This window comes from Propithecus coquereli, unplaced genomic scaffold (genome assembly GCF_000956105.1).
Source record: "Propithecus coquereli isolate 6110/MARCELLA unplaced genomic scaffold, Pcoq_1.0 Scaffold120, whole genome shotgun sequence".
In the NCBI taxonomy this organism is placed as follows: domain Eukaryota; kingdom Metazoa; phylum Chordata; class Mammalia; order Primates; family Indriidae; genus Propithecus; species Propithecus coquereli.
Genome location: NW_012136081.1, coordinates 1,171,822 through 1,196,560, shown reverse-complemented (window position 1 = coordinate 1,196,560; position 24,739 = coordinate 1,171,822). Strand labels below are relative to the sequence as shown.

At 55.9% G+C, this 24,739-nt stretch overlaps 3 protein-coding genes across 7 annotated transcripts in view; all 3 read left to right on the top strand.

The window, feature by feature from the left end:
* The first annotated feature begins 11,299 nt into the window (after positions 1–11,299).
* Positions 11,300–12,591, top strand: SSSCA1 (Sjogren syndrome/scleroderma autoantigen 1). The gene is made up of 4 exons (XM_012665631.1): positions 11,300–11,345; positions 11,440–11,591; positions 11,723–11,807; positions 12,214–12,591. Exons 1-4 carry the CDS (start codon positions 11,327–11,329, stop codon positions 12,555–12,557), a joined length of 600 nt encoding a protein of 199 aa, XP_012521085.1. The 5' UTR covers positions 11,300–11,326; the 3' UTR covers positions 12,558–12,591.
* An 81-nt stretch (positions 12,592–12,672) lies between these two features.
* Positions 12,673–15,334, top strand: FAM89B (family with sequence similarity 89, member B). The gene is made up of 2 exons (XM_012665632.1): positions 12,673–13,749; positions 14,496–15,334. Exons 1-2 carry the CDS (start codon positions 13,468–13,470, stop codon positions 14,772–14,774), a joined length of 561 nt encoding a protein of 186 aa, XP_012521086.1. The 5' UTR covers positions 12,673–13,467; the 3' UTR covers positions 14,775–15,334.
* Positions 15,335–17,357: 2,023 nt separating this feature from the next.
* EHBP1L1 (EH domain binding protein 1-like 1) overlaps positions 17,358–24,739 on the top strand; it is an 18,436-nt gene continuing 11,054 nt past the window's right edge. Inside the window, exons 1-9 of one of the 5 annotated variants that reach the window (XM_012665551.1) lie at positions 17,358–17,745; positions 20,492–20,549; positions 20,763–20,858; positions 21,497–21,550; positions 21,641–21,822; positions 21,901–22,043; positions 22,645–22,713; positions 22,797–22,956; positions 23,112–23,856. In XM_012665551.1, coding sequence (XP_012521005.1) covers positions 17,642–17,745; positions 20,492–20,549; positions 20,763–20,858; positions 21,497–21,550; positions 21,641–21,822; positions 21,901–22,043; positions 22,645–22,713; positions 22,797–22,956; positions 23,112–23,856 — 1,611 coding nt within the window. In that variant the 5' untranslated portion in view covers positions 17,358–17,641. Of the gene's footprint in view, positions 17,746–20,491; positions 20,550–20,762; positions 20,859–21,496; positions 21,551–21,640; positions 21,823–21,900; positions 22,044–22,644; positions 22,714–22,796; positions 22,957–23,111; positions 24,734–24,739 lie in introns of all 5 variants that reach the window. The other 4 variants (XM_012665548.1, XM_012665550.1, XM_012665549.1 and 1 more) reach the window with 4 other exon arrangements.

The window sequence follows — 24,739 nt, the reverse complement described above, 5'->3', positions numbered from 1 at the left end:
GTTTTTTCTGTTTAAAGCGTCGTCGCAGCCGCCCGGAGGAGCGAGGGTGTGCGGGCGGGCGGAGGCTGGGGGGGCGGTCCCCACCCCGATGCCCGCCCCGGCCGGAACCCGCCGCGCTGGGCCATTTCCAGAGGGCCCTCACCTGGGACCGTCGGCCCGGCCCGCCAGATTCCTCCGGGCGGGGCGGGGAGGCCTGCGTAGCCCTCCCGCCCTGCCCAGTCAACGCGGGAAACCGAGGCTGAGGGAGTACAGTGGGCCTTGCCCAGGGTCACACTGAGCAGGGAGGCCGATGGGGCTGCAGCCCAGGCCTGCCAGCTCTTCCCCAGTCTCCTCTGCACACGTAGGGGTCTCACAGCCCCCAAGTCACTTGTCGTTAGTACTGGTCCACTGCCCTCTGAGAAAAGGACTGAAGGGAGGGGACACCCTTTGGCTAGGGGCTCAGCGAGGTCCCAGGAAAAGCTGGTGGGGTCCAGAAGAGAAGCGGAAAGAACAAAGCTCGAAACCGGCCCCCCTGCCAATCCTCCTCAATGGCTTTCTGGTGCCCACCCTGCCACCTCCCCCCTTTCCCCTTGTCTGGCCAGGCTGGCGGGGCTGGCTCTGGGCCTCAGACACTCTGGAATCGCCAAGGTCTGAGCTCAGGGCCTGGCCCCCTTCCCAGGCTAACAGCCGGGAAAAGGGGAGCGCTGCTTGAGGGCCTGGGGCTAGGAAGGGGCACAGCAGGGCCCCTGGGCAGGGGGTGGCCGGGGCTAGGAAGGGGTCTGGAGTTTGGTAGAGCCTGGAGAGGAGCCAGACTCCTCCACTGGGCCGGAAGGGAGGCTGTGGTGTCTGGGGCCCAGGCTGTACCGTGGGGCCTGCCAGGAGACCCCAGGATTCAGTATCTGACTCATGGAACTCAGCAGGGGATGGGTGACCAGGGTACATCTGGGGAAGTACGCTGCCAAGTCAGGGCGGCACCAAACCCTCTCCTGGAGGGGCACCAGGGGTGGCAGTCTGATTTGGCAGGGGGTGAGACATGGGGGGGGGTTCAGGGACTCACCTTCAGGCACACCTGTTCAAGGAACTCACAGTTGTTACTTTGAGGGTGAGTTTATTTGGGTAGCCTTGGGGCGACTGCGGGAAACCCTGCAGCAAGCCTTTGCTCAGTGTGCTCAGGCCCAGTCAGTCCAGCCTGCTGCAGGGCCGGGGCGGTGTCAATCCCTGTGCCCACAGGGACTCCCTGCTGCTGGATTCCAGGAGGCAGTGTGAGGGGCAGCCCCCACCCTCCCTCAGGGCTCACTGGGTCCACAGTGAGGCAGGGAGTAATGCTTAACGCCTGCCAGGCACTCACCTGAACCTGTCTCTCCCCTACCTACAGCCAGCTGTGGCTCGCCTTGGAACACAGCACACTCCAGGCTTAGAGCCCTAATCTCTCTAAGCCTCAGTTTTCTTGCCTGTGAAATGTGGATCTATTCATTCAACAAACTGAGAGCCTAACCCATGCTAAGCTCTTGCCCCAAAATAGAACCAATCCTGCCCTCCTGGGGCACCTGTGCTGGGGGCAATAGACATGTGACAAATGGATTCACGCATAACTGTGGCTTCAACAGAGGTTGGTGCCGTGACAGAGAAGAGCAGGAGCTGGTAGTGGGAGCAGTGGTGGGACCTGGGGAACAAAGGGACTTTTCCACCAGAAGCTAGAGGCTGAGCAGCAGTTAGCAGGAGGCATCTGACCTGGGAGAAGCCTGTGGGAGGAGGCTTTGAGGAAGAGACTGTTTTTACAAAGGGCTTGCAGGGTTAGGGGTGGGCCAGAGAGCTGTGGGGGGCAGGGGACAGCAGCTGAGTTGGGGGGATGTAGGCCATGGTGAGGAGTTTGGCTTTTATTCTCATTGTAAGGGGACTGTACCAAGCAAGAGAGCGTACTGCTGCCCTCATCCCAGGAGAGACATACCGCTTGGACCCATGGAGATGTATTTGGGAGGTAGAATCTAGAGACAGGTGAAGTGGAGGGTGCCTGAGAGGCAGGTGGCATACATGGTCCCCAGGTTTCTGGCCTGAGCCCTGGGCGGGTGAGGAAGAGGAGAGGCCGAGGAGAGGGAAACACAGGGAAGTGCCTACGGCTTTGTTTTGGACCTACTGAGTTTGAGATGCTTGTGCATCGTCCAAGTGGAGACGACTGAACCCAGGAGTCTGGAGCTCAGACAGGACATCTGGCCTGGAGACATAGGCTCGGAGTCCTCAGCATATAGGGGGCATTTACAATGGTGGGAAAGGATGGGCTCACTGGGAAGAGAAGAGGGCCTAGGGTGAACCAGGGAGGTCACCCTTCCCAGGCAAAAGATCCAGAAGGAGCAGCTGGAGGGAGTGGAAAGGACATCAAGGAACGTGGTGCAGGAAGCGCCAAGAGCAGTGTTTTGGGAGGAGGATGTGGCCAGCCGTGTCTCAGGCTACTGAAGGTAGCTCTCAGGAGCTGCTGAGGGGACTCAGTGACAGGGAGCGATGAAAGCACCTAGCCTAGCAATAACGCTCAACAAATGTTGCACGTTATTCTCACAAATTCCTGAAGCTCTCAGGGCCCAGCAGGAAATAGCCGAAACCATCCGGGCTAGCAACAGAGGGAAGCCCTTAGCATAACCAGGGAGGGCTGCCTCCCAGGCTGTGGCCTTCAGCAGAGACTTCAGCACCTGTCCTGCCCGCACCCCATGCCCCGACAGCCTTCAGGGAGGGTACTGGGGAAACAAATATTACCCTAGTCTCCTCCTGGCCAGAAGTCTCCTCTTCAGCAGGGCCTCCCATGGGCTGAGCCAGAGGAAGCCTGCGGGTGGAGGAGCATGCTGGAGAATGCAGAGTGGTCTGAGGGGCAAGCTGAGGCAGTCCCACACACGTGGCATCCTTGGCCTGCACACCTTCTCTAGCCTCATCACCCCACATGGCACCTCATTTTCCTAGAATCTGCCAGCAAATTTTTATGTCTCCAAGATGTATGTTCTCCTTTAAGTCCAAGGAGACAATGACCGTCATGATCATTCCAGACTGTCCCTACTGATCACAGGTCTTCCCACTGCTACTCTGCTTCCTCTGGTCCCTCCTCCACCTGGTGCCAGAGTCACCTTTTAAAACCTAACTCCACCACGTTACTCTGCTGCTTAAGACACTTCTAGCGGCTTCCCTCTGCTCACCAGAACCTGCAAGGTTCTCTGTGTCTCTGAGATGATGAGCTTGTTCCTCTGCCTGGGGATGCTCTTCTGCTGCCAACTTTTAATGATCCCTCATGTCGGGGTTTCTGTGGATGTCGTTCTCTAAAATAGCCATCCCAGAACCATTTGGGTCACATCACTGTTTGTTTCCTCCCTGGTACCTGTCAAAGCCTGAAACTGTATTTGTCTTTGTGGATTTGTTGACTTTCTTATCATCCATCTCACTGCCCTCCCAGGAAGGCACAACCTTCTCTCCAGATCCTGGAACAGGGCCTGGCACACAGAGGGTGCTGACATTTGTTGGTTGAATGGAGAAGCCATGAGAGTGCCCACTGTTAACCATGCACTTTACACTGTTATGTCATGTCATCCTCCCAGCCACCCTGTAGAGGGGAACCTGAAGCTCTGAAAAATAGAACAACTAGAGTCAGGTCACCTGGTGAGTAAGATATGGCAACTGAACCAAAGCCTGCCTGATCCAAAATCCATACAAGCTACTGGGGAGAGGAATGAGGGGGTCCCACAAATATCCTGAAGATAGGTGGGTGAGGCTTCAAGGGCAATGAGGGGCTTTGCTGGAATGGGACAAAGAGGAGCCACCCAGACTCAGGGAATGCTCAGACTGCTCAAATGTTCTTGAGGCCCAGAGTAGGCAACGGACTTGGCCATGGTTGCACAGCCAGTCAACAGTAGAGCCAGGACTCGAACTCAGGGCTCCTGATGCCTTGATAAGGGATTGGCTGGACAGGGCAGCAGCAGCCTGCATAATGAATGTTATGTCCCAGGAGGCAGCATAGCACAGTTGTTTCCAGCATTAGATTTCCTAGCTGCATCATGTACCAGCTGTGTGAATTGGGAAAATTCTTTAACTTCTCTATGTCTCTGTTTTCTCTTTTTTTTTTTTTTAAAGAGATGGGGTCTCACTATGTTGTCCAGGCTGGCCTCAAACTCCTGGGCTCAAACGATCCTTCCACCTCAGCCTCCCAAGTAGCTGGGGCTACAGGTGTGCACCCAGCTTTTCTCAATTTTAAACAGAATCAGTGAGCTAATATTTATGAGGCCCTTAGCAGATGCCTGCCACATAATAAGTACTAAATATGTATTAGCTCTTTTCATTACTGTCTGGGTCTGGGAGCCAAGATGGGCTGAATGGTGGGAGGCGGGTGGCTTGTGGGGAGGAGGAGAACTGCCATTCCATGAGGGCTGACTGTGTGTCAGGCTCTGTGCCACCTCCATGTGTCATCCCTCTGAATTCTGAATGTCTTCTAGACTCTGAGGAAAGAAATGGCTCTCGGAGAGGGGTGGGTGGGTAGAAGGGAAGGGGGCCACTCATCAGTTCTAAAGATGAGGGATGGAAGTTATGGAAGCCTGGAGGGGACGATTCTGCCCTAACGCATCTCTCTGCAAAGACACTACTGAAAGTGGTTGTTATTGAGTCCCTGTAAGGTACCACTTACTGTGGGGACCAAGATGACGAGCACTGAGAGATGGGATTAGAAAATGAAATGAACCTATCTTCACGCTTGATAAAGCAGAGAGGCTCTTCTGCCCCACCATGCTTCTCCGCCTCTCCAACACAGGACAAGTCTACCGGTGAGAGCTCAGGCTCTGGGGGTGCATGGGCTGCCAGGATGGAGTCCAGCCCTGCCATGTCCCAGCTACATGGCCAGGGATATGTCACTCGACTGCTCCAAGCCTCAGCTTTCTCATCTGCGAGTTGGGAATGATAATGAGACCTAAGTCACAGTGCTGTCCTAAAGATTAGATGAGATGCTTCATGGAAAGCTCTCCGCACAGTGCCTGGCCCACAGAAAACACGCACGCAACATTGAGTGCAATTATTTTTATCTCCGCTGGCGCGGTGGCTCACACCTGTAATCCTAGCACTCCGGGAGGCCGAGGTGGGAGGATCGCTTGAGCTCAGGGGTTCAAGACCAGCCTGAGCAAGAGCGAGACCCCATCTCTACTAAAAATAGAAAGAAATTAGCCAGACAATTAAAATATATATAGAAAGAAAATTAGCCAGGCACAGTGGCACATGCCTGTAGTCCCAGCTACTCGGGAGGCTGAGGCAGTAGGATTGCTTGAGCCCCGGAGTTTGAGGTTGCTGTGAGCTAGGCTGACGCCACGGCACTCACTCTAGCCAGGGCAACAGAGCGAGACTCTGTCTCATAAAAAAATATATATATTTTTATCAGTGTATCATCCAGCCCTCTCCTGTTTCACAGAAATATCAGGTCGATTCACATTGCAGTGAAAAACAAGAAAAAGAAAAACTGACCCTCTTTCAGTGCCTGTCAGTGTGGAAACACAGTGATGTAAGTTATGGTTCTCAGAGGCACGGTGACGTGGCATAGGTCACTCGTTACCACGTGAACCTGCCCCACCAGATGAACCAGTGGGTGGGGGGAGGCTGTATAATTGAGCTGTGTGTGAACATGCCGCCGTGGTGTGCTCTACCACGTAGCAAAGGGCCTAACTACTGCCGTGTCATCAGTGCCAAAGGGCGGGACAGATGTTGGGCTGGCTCACATGAAGGCATGATAAATTCTGTCAGCAAGGGACGGGTCTGAAAGAGCCCAAGCCCGCTGCTTCCCAGACAGCTGGTCTGTCCCACGACTGCTGTGAAGAGGCTTTACCCCCACACTTGTGAGGACCTTCTATGTGCCTGCCCCTTGTCAAGGTCTGTGAAGGGTCTGAGATTTTGCCCCACTTGCAAACTAACAAGGCAGCCTGCCACGGGTTTCTGGATGCTGGCAGAAGACATGAGAGTCCTGGGTCAGAGACAAAGGACTTTATTACGGCACAGCAAACAGCATGAGCATTGGCATACTTACGTCAGTTTCGCACGTCCCCAAGCCCAAAGAGGGTGATGCTGGTGGGCTCCCATAAATGCCTGCACACAGAGTGGATTGCACTATAGGAGAGGAGCCTAAGCTTAGGAAATCCAAAGCTAGTAAGGCATGCCTGTCCTTTGCTCTGGAGGGAGACACTATCTCTGTCTTCCATGGCTGTTCACCATACAAACGTCCTTGAAAAAAGAGTCCAGAACAAAGGCAATCTGTGCCTCACTTGCAATATGTGCAGAAATTCAAGAGACCCATGGAGAATTCATTGTCTTACAATAATATCCACTCCTCATTCTCACACTGTCTTGGCTTTTGCTGAATTTTTCCATGAGAAAACCACTTCATTGGCAAATCTTATATCTGATCAACAGAGGCTAGAATCAAATCGTTCAATTTGTCACCTACAGCATTTAATTAAGGCTACTAGCAACAGGACTCCAAGGAGCAGGATGAGGCCAACTTGCAGTACTGACCTCAACCGTGCCCTCCAGAGGCCCAGCTGAACAAACACTTAAAGCATCAGATCTACCTTAGAAAGCCAGGTGGCTTTCTCTTAAGTCTCTGCATTGACCCCTCCACTTGGCCTGAAGCATTAATCCAGGCACAGCAGGACACACTAACAATTGCCTAGACTCTGCCTTGACCCACAGGGAAGAAGTCCAGGGAAATTCTATCACCCACAACAACCTTAGTCAGTGAATACAGGCTGACCTGTATGAGCAGAGTATCATTGATCACTACAACTAAAGTCACAGAAAAATTTCAAGTCACTGTGTTTTCAGGAGAGAGCAAGTTATTGTGTGACTTCCACACAAGTAGTACAGTCTGAGGGCCACACATGGTGCTGTGATTTGTTTCCACAGTTAGCTACAAACACGGTCATTCAAAGCCTTATATTGGGTGGCAGGGTCATGATTACTGACGTTATCTATTTCACATTTGGAGACTCCTTGACTCAGCAACCACAGCCACATTACTTTCCAACTGGACCCGCAAGGTTTGCACCCTCTGGCCGACCAGGCTTCAGTTGGTCAGTCTAGCTAAAGTTATGTCATTTTTGTTGATCTTTTCCAAGAATTAACTTTTGAGTTGATTTTCACTATCACTTTTTCTGTTCCCTATTTCATTTATTTCCACTCTAATCTTTATTGTCTCCTTCCTTTTTGCTTGCTCTGAGTTTGGTTTGCTTTCTTCTAGTTTCTTAAGATAAAAGATTAGGTTATTGATTTGTTATCTTTTTTGCTTTTCCAATATAAATATGGACAGCTATAAATTTCCCTCTAAGCACTACTTTGGCTGCATCCCATGAGTTTTGGTATGCTGTGTTTCTATTTTCATTCATCTCAAAGTATTTTCTAATTTTCCATGTGATTTCTTCTATGACCCTTTGGTTCTTTAGAAGTATGTTGTTTAATTTCTGTGATTGTGAATTTCACAAATTCCCTTGTTTTTGATTGCTAATTTCATTCCTTTGTGGTCTGAGAACACTTTGTATGATTTCAATCTTTTTAAATGTATAGATGCTTGCTTACATCCTTACATATAGTCTTTCCTGGCGATTGAGCCACATATACTTGAGGAGAATAAGAATTCTGCTGTTGTTGAGTGGAGTGTTCTATAGATGTCTGTTAGGACTCTGCTTGTCTGCTTGACTTGCACAGCTATTACTTTTTTTTTTAAAGGAGACAACCTTGATATGGGATATTTCTCCTCCCGTTGGCATAATAATCTCTCTTAAGTTTTTGCCTGTTTTAACATAATGCTTGGGAAGTTTTCTAGGGCAGTGGAACTGATCACAAGAATTTACCTAAATTTCTTTGGGTCAGTTTCTCATTCTCTACTGGGTCATCTTTATCAGCATTGTAAACCCAAACTAGGACAGAGAGACCAGATAGTATTCAATGCCTCACCTATGGTTTCCTACAGCAGTTCATCTGTCTCAGGGAAATCTCCTTGAGAAGGACAAAGCTTCCTTATAGCAGCCAGAACCCACTGGGGGAAAACAACGACTATGAGACCTCTTAACATCATCTCAGAATGCTTATAAGGTTGACATGATAGAAGGGCTGAACTGTAAGATGGCCCAGCTATTGCTATTCTTCCTTACCAAGCATCACATGCCTTGTCCCTCATCTCCCAAGTGAACCAGCCAAACTACTAATGGTTCATCTGTTTTTTGTCTATAGTGGCAGTGAATTTCCCTCCATTTGTGTTTAGTGTGCGTGCATCTCTATAAATGATGTCTGAAAAGGGTTGGAAACTTCTGTATTCCCAGGATGAGTCATATTACTGGTTGTTAAATGAAGTACACCTGAGGATAACTGTGAGGAACTACCCCTCCATTCCCCAACCCTACCCAGAGAAGAGTTAGCAACAACCAAGGAAATGTCTGGCAGCTGACTTTGAACCTATTTCCTGGCACTTGGCCTGCAAGCACCTTGCTAATTCCTCCTCATGAACAGCAAATAAAGCCAAAGACCATTTATCATTTGGTTGGTCATACAATGTGGTCAACATGTATGCTACCGATTCCCTGGCCTTCCCTCAAAACCTGTTAATCTGCTCATGAGATCCTCATCCTTCTTACAAAAAGCCATGTCTCTGTCAGCATCCCATCCTCATTGCCTAAACTGTGAAGAACTGTGCAAGATCTAAGATTTTACTCTACTTTCAAACAACCAAGTTAGAGGGACACAATTTCTAGATGCTGGCAGAAGACACGAGACTTCTAAGTCAGAAACAAAGGACTTCATTACAGTACAGCAAGCAGCATGAATGTGAGCATATTTGTGTCACTTCCCCTTACCTTCAAGTCCAATGAAGGCAATGCAGAGGGCCCCACATGGATGCCTACAGGCATGGTGAATTGTATTACAGGAGGGACCCAAATCTTTTATAATGGGCAATAAGTATGTGTGTCCTTTGCTCTAGAGGGAAACATTATCTTTGTGGTCCAAGGCTGCTCACTACACAAACATCCTTGAAAAGATAGTCCAGAACAAAGGTAGTAGTGTCTCTGCTCACAAGACCTGCATAAATGTGAAAGACTGGAGAAAAATTGTCTCCTAATACCGCTGTCCTCACATCTCCTCATCAAATCCTCACAGCAACCTTACTAAATAGGTATAACCGGCCCTGTTTTACAGATGAAAAACTCAAGTCCAAACAGGTGAAATAAATTACTCCAGGTGATCCAGGATCAAACCCAGGCCTGCCTCATTCTATTTCTGTGCCTTGCCCACCCTACAGTGGAACTTGAGGAAGGAAGGGACCCTGAGAGGAGGAAGGTGATGAGAATCCTCTTGAGTCATAGAGGAATGCAGGGAGAGTGAGAGGAGATGAGAGATGCCAAGGACCAGATTTGCAGGACCTTAGAGATCACAATAAGGACTGTGGATTTTTGTCTAAGTGTGATGGGGAGATGCCAGAAGATTTTGACAAAAAGCAGGACATGACCTATGTTTTAAAAGAATTACTGAGGGCAGCGTTCAGTGCTCACGCCTAGCACTTTGGTAGGCCAGGTTGGGAGGATCGTCTGAGGCCAGGAGTTCGAGACCAGCCTGGGGAACACAGTGAGATTCTGTCTCTACAAAAAATTAAAAAAATTAGCTGGGCGTGGTGGCACGCACTTCTGGAGTCATAGCTACTCAGAGGGCTGAGACAAGAGGATCACTTGAGCCCAGGAGTTTGAGGTTGCAGTGAGCTATGATGACGCCACTGCATTCTAGCCTGGGCTACAGAGTGAGAGAAAAAAAAAATTACTGAGTTTCCTCTCTGTAAAATAGGGAGAATAGTACCTGCCCCATAAAGTTATCAAGAGGAGTAAATGAAAGGGATTAAGCAGGAAGATGAGGGTAAGGGTCTTAGCTGGTGCCAGGCAGAGTAGGCAGTTGAGTGGATATTGGCTACGATGATGACACAGAGTGTGCACTGAAGAATTCGGGTAGGGCTGGGAGCTGGAGATGGTAATGACATAGAGGGTCTGTGCGGATAGGCTAGAGTCCAAGAGATGGTTCAGGGACAATTCCTATAGTCAGCCTGGCAAAAATGACTTGGGGTACAGTCCCTGAGTCAGGCACACTGCCACTCAGGAGCCTGCTGGTAGATCCAGAGAGTGAAGAGGAGCACAGGGCTCTCTAAATAAGCCGGAGGCAGCAAGGATCATAAAATGGCAGATCCGGGGGGTCTATGTAGGAGGAAGATGGGGCGAGGAGGAGCGCACTTCAGGTAGATTGGGTGAACACGTCCTGTTCAAAGAAGGAGGTTGCTGATGAGATCATGGAAGTTTAAGTCCTACCTCCTTTTCCACTGCCCTGGTATACAACCTCCAGGCCCAGCAGATTGCACATCTGGGAGCCCTGCCTGCCCCATCTGGCTTCTGTGAACCTAATAAGGGAGAGAATGCACATGGAAAAAGAACACAGGAAAGAAAAAAATCACCAAGGCCAATGTTCAGGAAGCACTGGTAATTTTAACTTGCAACTCATCCAAGAAGAGCCTAATAGTCATAAGTATATGTAATAAGCTCCCCATCCCCATCCTCCAGCATGCATCATCACTCAGCTGCGGCTGGAACCGGGACTGTGCGTGTCTAGCACAGCGCTATTCACTCAGCAAGCTTTTTGACGGCTTAAACTTCAAAAAATGGTCTGCTTAGGGGCAGACTTTGCTTCAGTTCCAGGCCTCAGGAGGCGGGGTGCGGGTGGGGGAGGAGACAGACCAGGACACCAAACATGCAGAAGGGGAGGGGTCCTCAAATAGGCTGAAAGCCAGAATGATCCCTGCCTGGCCTGCCTCACCGGTCGAAGTGAGGCACTAAAGCCTGAGAAGGCCCTTCGCGCCTGCAAAGGGCCGTTTGTAATGATTACGGTTGTTGTGATGACGCCACTACCCCGCCTGCCCTGAGCTCTGCCAGTGCAGAAAAGGAAACCCCAGGGGAGGCAGAGGCCAGCGGAGATTTCTCAAGCTAAGTGATCCCTTCCAACCGCGACGGGCAGGAAGGGCGACCCTGCGAAGCCACTTCCAGGTCTTGCGACCGGAGCACAGTTACCACGGAAACGCCCCTCCTGAGGCCCCGCCAGTCTAAAGCTTCCGTCCACTGGATTCTCGCTGCCAGACGCGCCTCCAGGGCAGGGTCAAGTCTGCAGCAGACACGCCCCACTCTGGGCACATCAGGGTCTGAGGACCACGCCGAAGCGTCACATCCGCCCTCTTCCTCGGCCGGATAGAGAAGGGGCGGAGCTCCACCGGTAGGCGCTGCTCTTGTGCGTCACTTCCGGTGAGCCCAGCGGCGACAACGGCAACATGGCCCTGAACGGCGCTGGTGAGGACTTGGGCTGCAGGGGCTTGTGGCTGCGGGGTGCGGGAGGCAGTCGGCTCCGGCAAGATCCCCGGCTCCTTGTGCCTCTCTTCCCCAGAAGTCGACGATTTCTCCTGGGAGCCCCCAACTGAGGCAGAGACGAAGGTGCTGCAGGCACGACGGGAGCGGCAGGATCGAATCTCCCGGCTCATGGGCGACTACCTGCTGCGCGGTTACCGCATGCTGGGCGAGACGTGCGCGGACTGCGGGGTGAGGAGAGACTCGGGCGAGTGAGTGGGGATGCGGTCGCGGGCCAGGTCGCATGACCTTTTCTCAGATGTCCCCTCTAGACCCCATCGCCAGCTATCTCACCCCTGCCTTGTGTGCTCTCTGATCCCTAGACGATCCTCCTCCAAGACAAACAGCGGAAAATCTACTGCGTGGCTTGTCAGGAGCTCGACTCAGATGTGGATAAAGATAATCCGGGTGAGGGTCAGTGGAGAGGGGATTCAGTGGAGAAGAAGCATAGTGAGTGGTGATAGAAGCCTGGGAACAATAAGCCTGGGAGGTGACAGTGAGTCTGTGGGTTGGGGGTGGGGCATACGGCGCTTTCCCCTTTTGGGACTACTTATTCAGTAAGAACACAAGCACCTCCTGTGTGCCACACACTGCGAGAGAGTTTGAGCTCCATCAGGCACAGTCCTGATGGAGAGATGAAGCTGGGGCGTAAATAACTGTAATACAAAGTAGAAAGTGGATGAATTGCCTTATAGTGGAGGCAGGGAAAACACCTCAACCACAGAAAGGGCAGAGCAGTAGGTAGAAAGGAGGTGACTCAGGGCTCAGGTGGGCCAGGCATCCTGACCATTCCACCCACTTTCTCCTCTTTTAGCTTTGAATGCCCAGGCTGCCCTCTCCCAGGCTCGGGAGCACCAGCTCGCCTCTGCTACAGAGCTCCCCTCAGCCTCTCGGCCTGCCCCTCAGCCCCCAGTACCCCGGCCAGAGCACTGTGAGGGAGCTGCAGCAGGGCTCAAGGCAGCCCAGGGCCCACCCCCTCCGTCTGTGTCTCCAAATGCAGGTGTGGTGGCCTGCACACAGGCAGCCCTCCTGCAGAAGCTGACCTGGGCCTCAGCTGAGTTGGGTTCTAGCACGTCCCTGGAGACTAGCATCCAGCTGTGTGGTCTTATCCGGGCATGTGCAGAGGCCTTGCACAGCCTGCAGCAGCTGCAGCACTAAGAAATGCCCCTGAGAAAAACCCTCTAGAAAAACAGCTGTTCCTCTGTGTGGTTTGTTCTTTTCTTGGTTCTGAGTATGCATGCTGGCCCCAGCTCCACTCATCTTTTTCCTACTTTTGGCTTTTGTGTGGTCTGCTCTCCTTGATGCCCTGAGAGATGAGTTAAGCTTGTTTCTGCTCCGTTTCCCCTGTCAGAGGATGAGGGTATATGATACCCCCTTTCTTTTCTGAGGAAGAGGCTGTCGCCTTTTCAAAGCTAGGATCAAGAGGGGTGGTCTCTGGCAGCATCCCTGTAGCCTCATAGGCCATCCAGTGCCCTTCCCCACCTGCGAGTGAGATTTTGGGTTTCAGTCTCCTTGGTGGCTTCCCCACCTTTCGCTGAGCATCCTGATTCTATCATCCTGTGCCATCTCATGCTCACCGTGGGTACTCAGACGTTGACAGGAGGTTGTGGTGACCCAATCGACAGGTTGCATGTTAGGAGCCAAGTATGGACTTGCTCCGGTCTCCGACCCTCATCTTTAGATCCTTTTCCTTGAGAGAGTAATTGGGCAGAACAAAATGTATGTGTGTGGAGGAGGGTAGCAAATAGAACCGCGAAGGAACCACTCCTGCCCCTTTTTCTGTCTTCTGTTTGTGGGTGCCCGATTGATTACCTTTTCTCTGCTTTGAGCGACGTGGTCCCACAGCCGTTGCCTTTTTAAGAGAGGCCCGGCCCAGCGGAGGGGGTGGGGCAGAGGCGGAGTCTGCGGAGCTGGGGAAGGAACAAAGCGCGGCCTGCGGGCGGCGGCTGGGCTCGGGCGGCGGCTGGGCTCGGCCAGCGAGGGCCGCGGGGTGCGGGGCCTGCGGGCGGCGGCCCGGGCGGAGCGTTGGAGGTAAGGAGGCGGCGTCGCCGTCCGCGCCGGCCCGGCCATGAACGGGCTACCTTCAGCCGAGGCGCCGGGTGGCACGGGCTGCACCCTGGCCGGGCTTCCGCCACTGCCGCGCGGCCTCAGCGGCCTCCTTAACGCGAGCGGGGGCTCGTGGCGGGAGCTGGAACGCGTCTACAGCCAGCGCAGCCGCATCCACGATGAGCTGAGCCGCGCCGCCCGCGCCCCGGACGGGACCCGCCACTCGGCCAGCGCGGGACCCGCTGCTGGCCCACGGCGTCCTCTTAACCTCGACTCGGCGCTAGCCGCGCTGCGCAAGGAGATGGTGAGTGGTGGGCGATGAGCCAGCTGGGCTGGGGGCTGCTGCGGAGCAAGAGGATCCCGGGGCGGAGCGTAGAGGCATGAACCTGGACAGGCAGCCTGGGTCTCAGAGCACCTCCAGAAGCCCGTTGGGGCACAGGGGTTATGGTAACAATAATTAGTAATAGTGGCCGGGCTTGGGGGCTCACCCTTGTAATCCTAGCATTTTGGGAGGCCGAGGTGGGAGGATCACTTGAGGCCAGGAGCTTGAGACCCCATCTCTTCAAAAAATACAAAGATTAGCCGGGTGCGGTAGTGCGCCTGTAGTCCCAGCTACTTGGCAGGCTGAGGCAGGAGATGGCTTGAGATTGTAGTGAGGTTTGATGACACCACTGCATTCTAGCCTGGGCAACAGAGTGAGACCCTATCTCAAAAAACAAAAACTTCCAAGATAATTGGCTCAGAGCAAAGAAAAAAAATTTGTTACCGTTTGTGGCAGTAGCTACCATATATTTTTAAATGTTTTAGTCCTGTTACTTCATTTTGTCCTGCTGGATTCGTGTTATCCCCATTTTACAGATGAGGAGGGTCAGTGACTTGCCTAAAGTTTCACAGCTTGCAGGTGGTGTCTGATGTTCACAAAAACTTTTATTTAGGAAGAAGCAGAAAGACTAGCTAGGACATGGTTTGGGCTGGGGGCCCTGGATTCCAGGAAGTTGGGACTGGGGGTGGCCTGGACCCCAACTCCAGCCCACCCTCAGTTGTCTGCAGGTGGGGCTGCGGCAGTTGGACATGTCCCTGCTGTGCCAGCTGTGGGGCCTATATGAGTCAATCCAGGACTACAAACACCTGTGCCAAGACTTGAGCTTATGCCAGGACCTGTCATCCTCCCTGCACTCGGACAGCTCCTACCCACCTGATGCCGGCCTATCTGATGATGAGGAGCCTCCTGATGCCAGCCTGCCCCCTGACCCACCGCCCCTTACTGTGCCCCAGACGCACAATGCCCGTGACCAGTGGCTGCAGGATGCCTTCCACATCAGCCTCTGAAGAGCTGGGGGGTGGGTGGCATGCACCCATGCAAAAGGCTCAGAAGCTCACTCGTCAGCAAGTCCTCAGACTGCAGTGCCTGCTCTTTCCCCCATACCGCCTCACCTCACAGGAGGGCAAGGCCTGTGCCACCTCAGAGGCAAAACTGCCAACCCCTCTCTCCTGTCTTGGGTTAGCTGGCACTGGGGCGGGTACCTAGGTTATAGCCTCTGCTCATGGCACTGGGCCCCCACTTCTCCCACATGTGTGTGTCCCCAGCTTGGCCAACCCTGATTTTGGCGATGGGGCCCAAAGCATCTTACTCTCCCCTTGGCGTCTCTGTGATTGGGATGAGTGCCTGGCTCCTATCTCCTTCTAGCCTTTTGTTGCTACTGGCAGCTGCTGGCTCAGGGGCATCCCACCTCTGATCTCTGGGTTCCACTCCCCTGGACAAGGGCTCCAGGACCCGTCCTTGCACCTACCCAGGGCCAAGAGGGCCACAGGCTCCATGCTGGATATTTAAGTTTAGGGGCCAGCCTTCTGGGCGCGTAGATAAATAAATACTCTCTCCGCGTTGTTGTCTTCTGACTGCCTGGCTCTGGGGCGGGAATATAGCGGTGTTTCTGGCAAGTGCGGCCCCGCGCTCCGTCGGCAGGTGGCGCCCGAGACCCCGAGTGGAAGAAAGGCTTGAGCAGCGGCGGGATGCGAGTCCGCCCTCCCTAGGGCGGGGTTGAGGAGCGTTCCAGGCTGGCCTAGCCTGGCTGCGCAGCTGGGTGACTGCGGTCGAGTCACTTCCCCTCTCAGGCCGGCGACCTCAGAGTCCAATCTCCCCCACCCCCACCTCCGCCCCTTCCCAACTCGCTTTGGGCTTTCTCGGCGGGCCGGGAAGGACGAAGAAGCAGCCGCCCATCTTGAGGAGAGAAACTTTCCACCCCGAGTGAGGGCGGAGTTGGGGCAGCACAGGAAATGGGTGGGCGGGAGTCAGCGGACCAAGGGGCCCCTCGGCTGGAGAAGGGAAAGGAGCCTTCAGGAAGGGCCTGGCAGCTAATGCCCAGCGGGTGGGAGAAAAGAGCGGCAGAGGTAGAAGGGAGTGAAGGTCTCAGTATCCCGGGCCTCCCCAGAGGCCAGGGAAGTCCCGGAAGGGGGACAGGGCCGGCGGCGGCGAAGAGTGATTGGGGTCCCAGACACCCCCATTCCGCACTTAGTCTCATGCAGACCGCCCATCTGCCCCCGCAGCACCAGGGAGGGGTCTCTACAGTTGTATGTAAAAGGCTTCCTTTTTCAGAGGAAACCGAGGACCACAGCGCTGGGACTGGGAGCCAAACCCAGGTGTCAAGCCCACCAGAAGCCTGCACATTCGGGGACAGTGGGTACTCAGACCCCTCACGCACACACTACACCCGACAACTTCCTGAGTCGTAGAGAAGAGGAGAGGCCGCGAGGTCGCACACTTATGCGTCCGGGCATTTCATCCCCATGCCCTGCTGAACAGTCACTTGCCTCCTGGAGATGCCACGCAGCTGGCACTCCTGGCAGATGTGACGTCCTGTTCGAATCGAGTATTTTTGTTTTGTTTTCCTTTTTCTGGGAGGCAGTGACAGACAAACCGAGTATTTTATCACGCACCAGGCTTCGGTCCATTCACAAACCTTGCTGAGCAGCGGGAGAGAACAAACCGATGCGTTGCCCCAGGGCAGTTCTCTGACAGGGCCTGACACTCGCAGATGCTCATTACCATGCTGGGCGGGAGGGTAGGCGATAAGGGCTCTAATCTAGGTGTTGACCTAGCCGCTAACGCCCGGGGCAGGCTTCCTGGGGAGGGAGAGTAAACAAACACACGCGCAGGCACACTTTCCCCGTCCCCGTCCAACGAATTCCATTTAATGAGACCTGGTAAAATCAGCAGGCTCTGTGCTAAATGCTTTCCCAAGTTGCAGCTTCTCAATGACTATAAAAGGTGGAACTATGATTGTCCCCAGTTAACAGACGTTGAAACTGAGATTCGGACTATGGTGCTTTGTCCAAAGTTACACATCTGGTTGGAAGTCAGGATTTGAACCTCCAGCTACTTGTGGGAGGTTGGCATTATCTTCCCACTTGACAGCTGAGGAACCAGGTTCTGAGAGAGTGGGGGTCAGTGCTGCCTACAGGTAGGGCCACCAAGGTTGGCCCCTGACTCCTTTCTGCTTTGGTTAAGACGTGGGTGGCTACACCCCGGAATTGAGGACAGTTGGCTCTGGTCCAGATTCTCAGTGTGACCCCTGAGCAAGTCCCTTCCCCTTTCTGAGTCTCTGTTTTCCTAGCTTGTGAAATGGGGCCACCCAGTACATATCTCCCAGGGCTGCCAGCAGGAAGGGAGGAGGCCGGGGCAGCGCTCTCCACGGCGGCACCAAGTTGTTGGTTGCCCTCTCCCCAGGCCCACGCGCCCCGCACCCGGCCCGCGCGTCTACACCGCCTCAGCGTTGCGGACAGGAGTCACCCCCTCCACCACTGCTCCCCACACCGCGCCCCGTCGCGGCGCGAGGCCCCGGAAGCCGGGTCGCCCCGCCTCCGGTGCTCCTGCCCCGGCCCCCGCCCCGCGGCAGAGCCCCGCCCGCCTTCCGACGGGGGTGCGGCTCCAGGAAACGGCGCGCTCTGCTCGCTCACTGCTCCGCGCTCCAGGCACCCAACGCGCACCAGACGACCCCGCCGACTCAGCCAGACCACCCCACGGGCCCCTGCGGCGACAGCCGGGAGAGTGGGCCTGGGTCCGAGCCTCAGTCAACTCCGCAAGGACGGGGCGGGTGGCGCGGATCGGAGCCCTAAAAGCCATGGGGACCTGGACTGGGCCAGCGGTCGTGGGCCAGCGGGAGCCCTTGGCCTGAGAAGCGGACGACGGGGCTGGAGCCATGACCTCGGTGTGGAAGCGCCTGCAGCGCGTGGGCAAGCGGGCCGCCAAGTTCCAGTTTGTGGCCTGTTACCATGAGCTGGTGTTGGAGTGCACCAAGAAATGGTGAGTGGGAGGGAGGCCTGGGGGACTCCCCCAGACCAGCTGGGACCCCATCTGGCCTTTTGAGCCTGAGAGAAACCTGCCCCCTAGCCCAGTGACCAAAGGGGCTCCCCACCAGCTTGGGACCTGGTGTTCCAGGCACAGAAACTCAGAAGTGCCCTTGCAACTTGTGGAACTCCTAGAGTTGGGGGTGCCGGCAGCCTTCCGAGCCTGAGAATCTGTACCCACATTTTTCTCAGCTGTGGTCAGGACTGGGGGAGGAAGACTGCATGTCTTTGGCCAGAGAGATGGCTCAGGGTGGCATTGGAACAGGGAGCAAGTTCTGAGGTCTGCAGGTGGCCAGGGCTGAGGCAGACACTTCCGTGGACCTTAGCCCAGCGCAGCACAAAGATGTTGCCCCTTCCTCCCCTGCCCTCTGGTTGAGCCAGAAGAACCCCCCAACCCCCGCCCCTTCAGCCAGAGTGAGTTCTGGGAGGCTGGAGATGTCTCCACAATGTCCTTAAAAGGGGAAACTGAGTGCTGGGAGGAATGAGGAGGGAGGCGGGGAGCGGCTTAAAGGGGCCTGAGGGCCTAGGAGGTTGTGGGTCTGGGAGGAGAGGGCCTGCGGAGGGCAAAGTGGCGGGCGAGGGGCGATACATGAGAGGGTGCAGGCCCTGGCCCCAGGGGCACCTCGTTCACAGGCCCCCACCCGCAGCTGCCCAGGCCCCTGCGTCACACCCTAAATATACGTGCTCGCTGGTGTCAGCTTCCCTTGGCTGGATTAGGGCACAGCTGTGGGGGCCTCGCCCGCCAGGCGGGACTAAATTTAGGCTCCCCAGGGGAAGGGCTGGGGCGGGAAGGGACCATGGGGTCCAAGGGGAGGGGAGTGAGGAGGAGGCCAGGGTCCCTTGGGCAGCTGCCATATCCCTGGTCTTGTCCACACGGGGCCTCCCGAGGGCCATTGACTCCATTCAGCAGAGACCCAGAGAGGTCAGGGGCTGACAGGGATAGCACAGCACAGGGCTGCCACTTGAACTCTGGCCTCTGGCTTCTGCTCCAGCATCTTGGGTGACGCTAAGGGGACGCTGGGCATTGTCCCGGAGAGCAGGCTGAGGGTGCCGGCAGTGTCAATGTGGCTGAGTCACAGGCAGCAGTGGGTAGGGCCTTCTGGGCTTTTTAGCCTGGAGCCTAGGCCAGGAAGCTGCCCCTGCCCAGGTTGCAGCTCCCCAGGAGGGCGTGTCCAGCCTGAGTCAGGCTGCCCAGCCAGGCCCCGCCCTCCCCAGGCACCCCTGGCACTTCCCCTTTCTGGGAAGGCCCCATGGCTACCCTTGCTTGGCTTCTGCCTGTAGTCTGGGGCTGGGGAAGGGAGCCTGGCTCTGGGCCAGAGGGCTCTAGGCTCAGCTGTGTGACCTTGCTTGGCCCCTGGCCTCTCTGGGCCTCAGCGTCCTCAGGGGTTAACAGGAGAGCCAGTTATCCTGGCTTGGCCTCCAGAGGGGCAGTAGGCAGGGCAAATCCGAGCATCCTGGTATGGCAGTGGGTACAGGCAAGGAGGGCTCTTGCGCTGCCCTCAGCCAGGTCATCCCCTTAACCATCCCCCACTCCTGGGCAGCAGTTGAACACTCTAACCCAAAGGGGCCATTTCCCTGTAGGCCCAGCCACGTGTTGGCTCCATGTCTGGGAGTGGGCCTGCACGGCCATCACTCTCCTCTCACTTTGCCTCCCCGTATCTCTTTGCCTCTCCTGTGTCTGCCCTGGTATATGCTGTTCAGCTTAGATGTCACCTCCTGGAAGCCTTCCCTGATTGTCCCCCCCCACTGTGGGGGGGGGGTCAGAAACCTCCTGGGCTCCACTGTCATCATCTCCCTTCAAAGCTATGGTCCAGGGCTCTGAGTTCAGGAGAGTGGGGGTGCCAGCTGAGCCTCCTTCAGTCCTGGGCCCAGCAAAGGGCTGGGCATGGCAGGTTGGGGGCATGGTGTCTAATGACAGGCTGACCCTCTGCCTCTCTGGCCTCACCTCCCACCCTCTGTACCTCCCTCTGACCTTCCTTCTTGCCCCAGCCTCAGACCTTTGGACTTGCCATTCCTTCCACCTGGAACCCTCTTTCTCCAGATCCTCATATAGCCGGTCCCTTCTCCTCTCATGCCTCTGCTCAAGACACCCAACCTCAAGGAGACCCCAGGGCTCTCTCACATCACCTTGAAGTTAGCTTGTTGATTTATTTTCCTTCTTGCCTGGCACTCAGCCCCTACCTCTGTTGTCCTCAGCCCCAGAAGGGTCTTGCTCCTTTGCTCTGCTCTGTCTGCAAAACTGGGCTGGGGTTATAGTGGGCACTCCACAAATATATGTGAGTTGATGGACTCCTTTAATTCCTGGTCTTTGTCTCTCTGGCTGTGCGTGTGTGTGTGTACGCACGTGCGCAGGCAGGCTCACCGCTCACCTGTGTCTGTCATCTCTTGCTGGGTCCTTGCTGTGTTTCCCTGTGTCTCTGTGTCTGTGCGTGCCTGTCTCTGTCTCCCTTGCTGTCTTTCTTCACAGTTCCTGCTGGCCCACGCTGTCCGGGCCTTTGCCCTTCTGCTCCAGCCCCACCCTACCTCAGGCGGCCCCACCCTGCACCCTGTGGCCCCAGATAAGGGGCTGCGCTTCTTGGGGGAAGGGGACGTGGGCAGAAGGAAGACCCTGAGGGAGCAAGGTGGGAAGGATGAGGAGGAGATAGGGAAGCTGGGTGGGCCAGAGACTGACTGAGCAGCCTCCTCCCACACCCCTACCCTAGGCAGCCGGATAAGCTGGTGGTGGTGTGGACCCGGCGGAACCGACGCATCTGCTCCAAGGTGGGGAGGATGGCAACTGTGGTCCAGGCTGGGGATGGGGCCAATGCTGGGGCGAGGGTGGGGAAGGCTCGCCCAAGACTCTGCGGGAGTGGAGCCAGGTTCAGGTTCAGATCAGAATCCATGGAGGGGAAAGGAACATGGGGTCAAGGTGGGAGATAAGGGCATGGAGGGGAGAGTTAACATTGCGGGGAGGACTCAGACTGGCCCTTGTAGGCCCACAGCTGGCAGCCAGGCATCGAGAACCCATACCGGGGCACCGTGGTGTGGATGGTTCCTGAGAATGTGGACATCTCTGTGACCCTCTACAGGGTGAGTCTCTAGCCCTCCAGCACAGACGGGAATGGGTAGGCAATTGCAACCCTGGGCAGCCACCGAGTCCCCTGGTAGGTTATTCATCCAAATAGAAAAGAATAGAGGAGTGAGAACAAGAATTAGGGAGGAAGCTGGACGAAGTGGCTCACACCTAGCACTCTGGGAGGCCCAGGCGGGAGGATCGCTTGAGCTCAGGAGTTCCAGACCAGGCTGAGCAAGACCGAGACCCCATCTCTACTAAAAATAGAAAAATTAGGTGGTGCTTGAGCCTGTAGTCCCAGCTACTCAGGAGGCTGAGGCAGGAGGATCACTTGAGCCCAGGAATTTGAGTTTGCTGTGAGCTATGATGATGCCACTGTAGTCTACCCAGGGTAGGGTGACGGAGCAAAACTCCGTCTCAAAAAAAAAAAAAACAAAAAAAACCAGAATTGGGGGGTATACTCAGCTTGAGTGGTCTGGGAGGTCTCCTTGGAGGAGGCAGCGTTTAGCCAACACATGCAGATGAGAGACAGCTGGGGTCAGGTGCTGGCTGCCTCCCAGGAGGAGGCAAGAGCATGTGTGAAGGCCCCCACCAAGCCCCTCCTGAGACAGTGCCCCCCAGCAGCCCTGTACTCACCAGTGTCCCCTCTTCCCAGGACCCACACGTGGACCAGTATGAGGCCAAAGAGTGGACATTTATTATTGAGAACGTGAGTGGCTGGGTGGGCTGGGACCTGGGATCTTGGGGACCCTGAGGCAGCGCTGATGTCCCTTCCCCTGGTCCCTCCCCTGACCCACAGGAGTCCAAGGGGGGGCAGCGGAAGGTGCTGGCCACGGCCGAGGTGGACCTAGCCCGCCATGCGGGGCCCGTGCCTGCCCATGTTCCACTGCGGCTGCGGCTGAAGCCCAAGTCGGTGAAGGTGGTGCATGCTGAGCTGAGCCTCACTCTCTCAGGGGTGCTGCTGCGGGAGGGCCGTGCCACGTGAGTGCCCATCTGCCCTTCTTGGCCCTGGCCAGAGGCCTCTGACCCCAGCCCTCATCTCTGACCTCTGACCCCCAGGGACGATGACATGCAGAGTCTTGCAAGCCTCATGAGCGTGAAGCCTAGTGATGTGGGCAACCTGGACGACTTTGCTGAGAGTGACGAGGATGAGGCTAATGGCCCAGGGGCCTCTGAGGCCCGGGCTCGAGTGCCCCAGCCAGGTGGGCTCACAGCCTGCCGTGGATGGAGATTGCCAAGACCTGGGGAAGGTGGGGGGTGCCCGGCCCACGAGCCACTTGCTGTGCTGGCGCAGGGCCAGCTTCTGCCCACCAGTGTTGGAGCTCATTACTGCCCAGGCAGTCCCAACCTGCCCAGAAGCCCTGATTGTCCCAGCTGGGTCCCTGTGCTGGCCTTGGGCCTTAGCGGAGTCCTGCAGGATGGGTTCCCAATGCCTCCCCATTCCCCTGGCTCTCTCCTCATCCCTGGGTGGTGCCTGTCCAGGCCCGTGCCTGACCTGACACGGCTGGGTCAGAGCCCGGATGGAGCTGCAGGCCAGTCTCCCCACCCCTCCCCACCCACTCCTGGCTCAGCTCCGGGCTCCCTCATCCCTCCCTTCTGCTTGGTGAGTCTTTTTCTCTGTCCACTGTTGTGGTTCTCTCTCTCTTCTCTCTGCATCTGTGGGCCTGTCTCTTCTTGAAGGCAGGGGCGGTGCCCTGAGGCCGGGGCGTTTCCCAGGTAGGCCCTGCACTCTATCTTGGGGGAGGGGGTCAGAGCTGCAGGGCCCTGCCTAGGCTGACTCTGCCCTTCCACCCCCTACTCCAGCCCCCTCTAGGGAGCTGAAGACACTTTGTGAGGAGGAGGAGGAGAGCCGAGTCCGATCCCAGCAGGCAGGTGAGGCCTGGACTGCGATTGGGGTGGGGACTGGACCCCTGGAGCCCAGGCCTCAGTACCCCTCCCTTCCTTCCCCCCCCCAGCTGCCAGACCTAGTGCCGAGGATACCAGCCCAGCCCCTGTGAGTGCCCCTGTGCCCCCGGCCAGGGCCTCTCGGGGCCAGGGGTCAGAACCAGCTACTGTAGCAGGGGGCCAGGTGGGGCCTGAGGGCCCAAGGCCCCCGGGAACCCCACCAGAGATGAGGTGAGCTTTGGAACGAGCCCCCCGCCCCACTGTTAGGAGCTGCACTTCCCCCACCAACCTGCCTCTGCAGTGCCCCAGCAGTCTGAAGGGGGGCGGTGGAGCTGAAAGTTGGGGATGCAGGAGCCCCCCAACACTCCCTTCTGTTCTCTCCTCAGTTCTTCGAGGCAGCCAGGCCAGGACGTGGCCCCCGCCCCGGCTCCTCGGCTCCGGAAAGGCTCTGACACCCCCCGGCCCCCAATCCTCCAAGGGGAGGATGAAGTCCCCAAAGCCTCAGGGACTCCCCCAGCAGGAATGGGTTCTTCCAGGGAGACCCAGGCCCGGGCAAACCTTCAGGAAGGGATGGAGGCCCACGGAGCTAGGCTGGGCCCAGGCATTGAGGATGAAAGCTCCAGAGACTCTTTGGGAGCGCAGAAACCCAGGGTTGAAGAGGGGGCCACTGGGGACAGGCCAGAGGCTAGTGGGATGGACACTGAGCACAGGTCAGGAGTTGGAGAGGTGAACACTAAGAGGCCAGGGGTAAGAGCGGGGCAGGCTGAAGAGAGTTCAGAAGTTTGTCAAGTAGATGCTGAGCAGAGATCAAAAGTGAGGCATGTGGACACTAAGGGACCAGAGGCTACAGGGGTGATGCCTGAGGCAAGATTCAGGGGGACTCCTGAGGCTCCTCCAAGGGGCTCTCAGGGGAGGATGGGAGTCAGGACCAGGGATGAGGCCCCCACAGGCCTGAGCCCATCCCCAGCAGAGCCCACAGGGCACTCTGAGCATCTCAGTGACCTCAAGGGGGCCAGTGCTGCTACAGGCCAGGAGAGAGAGGGTGCAGAGGTGAGGGGTGGAGCCCCTGGTGTTGAGGGGACAGGCCTGGAGCAGGGCCCCTCTGTTGGAGCAACAAGCACCAGCCCCCAGGTGAGCAGGTATCAGGGGGCCCGGTCATCAGCTGATCAGGGGGCAATGTCTAGGGACCTGGGGGTCTGTGAGGCAGAAGCTGGCGAGTCAAGGGTCCTGGGAACAGAGACTGAGGTGGCAGAGTTGGAGGTATTGCAGACCCGGCAGGGAGAAGTGGGGGGCTCAGGCTTCCCAGAGCTAGAGACTGGGACATTAGAAGCTGAGACACTGGGGGCACAGGAGACAGAGGCAGCAAGATTAGGGGTCCTGGAGTCAGGGGCTGCTGGGACAGCAGAGTCTGAGGTACTGGGGACCCAAGAAACAGAGGCTCAGGGTTCAGATGTTCTGGGGATAAGAGCTAGGATAACAGAGATTGAGATATTGGGGACCCCAGAAATATCTGGGGGTTCAGGGGTACTGAGGATAGAAAATAAAATAGAATCTGAGATATTGGGGGCCCTGGAGACAGAGGTGGGAGGTTCCAGGATACCAGAGACAGAGGCTGGGGGGACAGAGGCTGAAATATTGAGGACCCAAGAGATAGAAGTTGAGAGTTCAGGGGTCCCAGGGATAGAAGCTGAGGTAGCAGGGACCCAGGAGGCAAAGGTAGGGGGTTCTGCGGTTCCAAACTCAGAGGAAGGGACAGCAGAAGCTGAGATATTGGGGACCCAGGAGATAACAACTGGTGGCTCACAGGTCCCAGGGATAGAAGGTGAGACAGCAAAGACTGAGATATTGGGGGCCCAGAAAACAGAGATAGAGGGTTCAGAGGTTCCAGTGATAGAGATTGGGACAGCAGAAGCGGAGATATTGGGGGCCCAGGAGATAACAGCTGGAGCCTCAGTGGTCCCAGGAATAGAAGCTGAGGTAGCAGGGACCCAGGAGACAAAGGTAGGGGGTTCTG

Bases quoted from the DNA above. Each gene is read 5' to 3' on its own strand.
- SSSCA1 (XM_012665631.1), top strand. The intron at 11,592-11,722 runs GTGAGGAGAGAC...TCTGATCCCTAG, and splicing joins AGACGTGCGCGGACTGCGGG to ACGATCCTCCTCCAAGACAA. The intron at 11,808-12,213 runs GTGAGGGTCAGT...CTCCTCTTTTAG, and splicing joins TGTGGATAAAGATAATCCGG to CTTTGAATGCCCAGGCTGCC.
- FAM89B (XM_012665632.1), top strand. From the start codon at position 13,468: ATGAACGGGCTACCTTCAGCCGAGGCGCCGGGTGGCACGGGCTGCACC. The intron at 13,750-14,495 runs GTGAGTGGTGGG...AGTTGTCTGCAG, and splicing joins CCGCGCTGCGCAAGGAGATG to GTGGGGCTGCGGCAGTTGGA.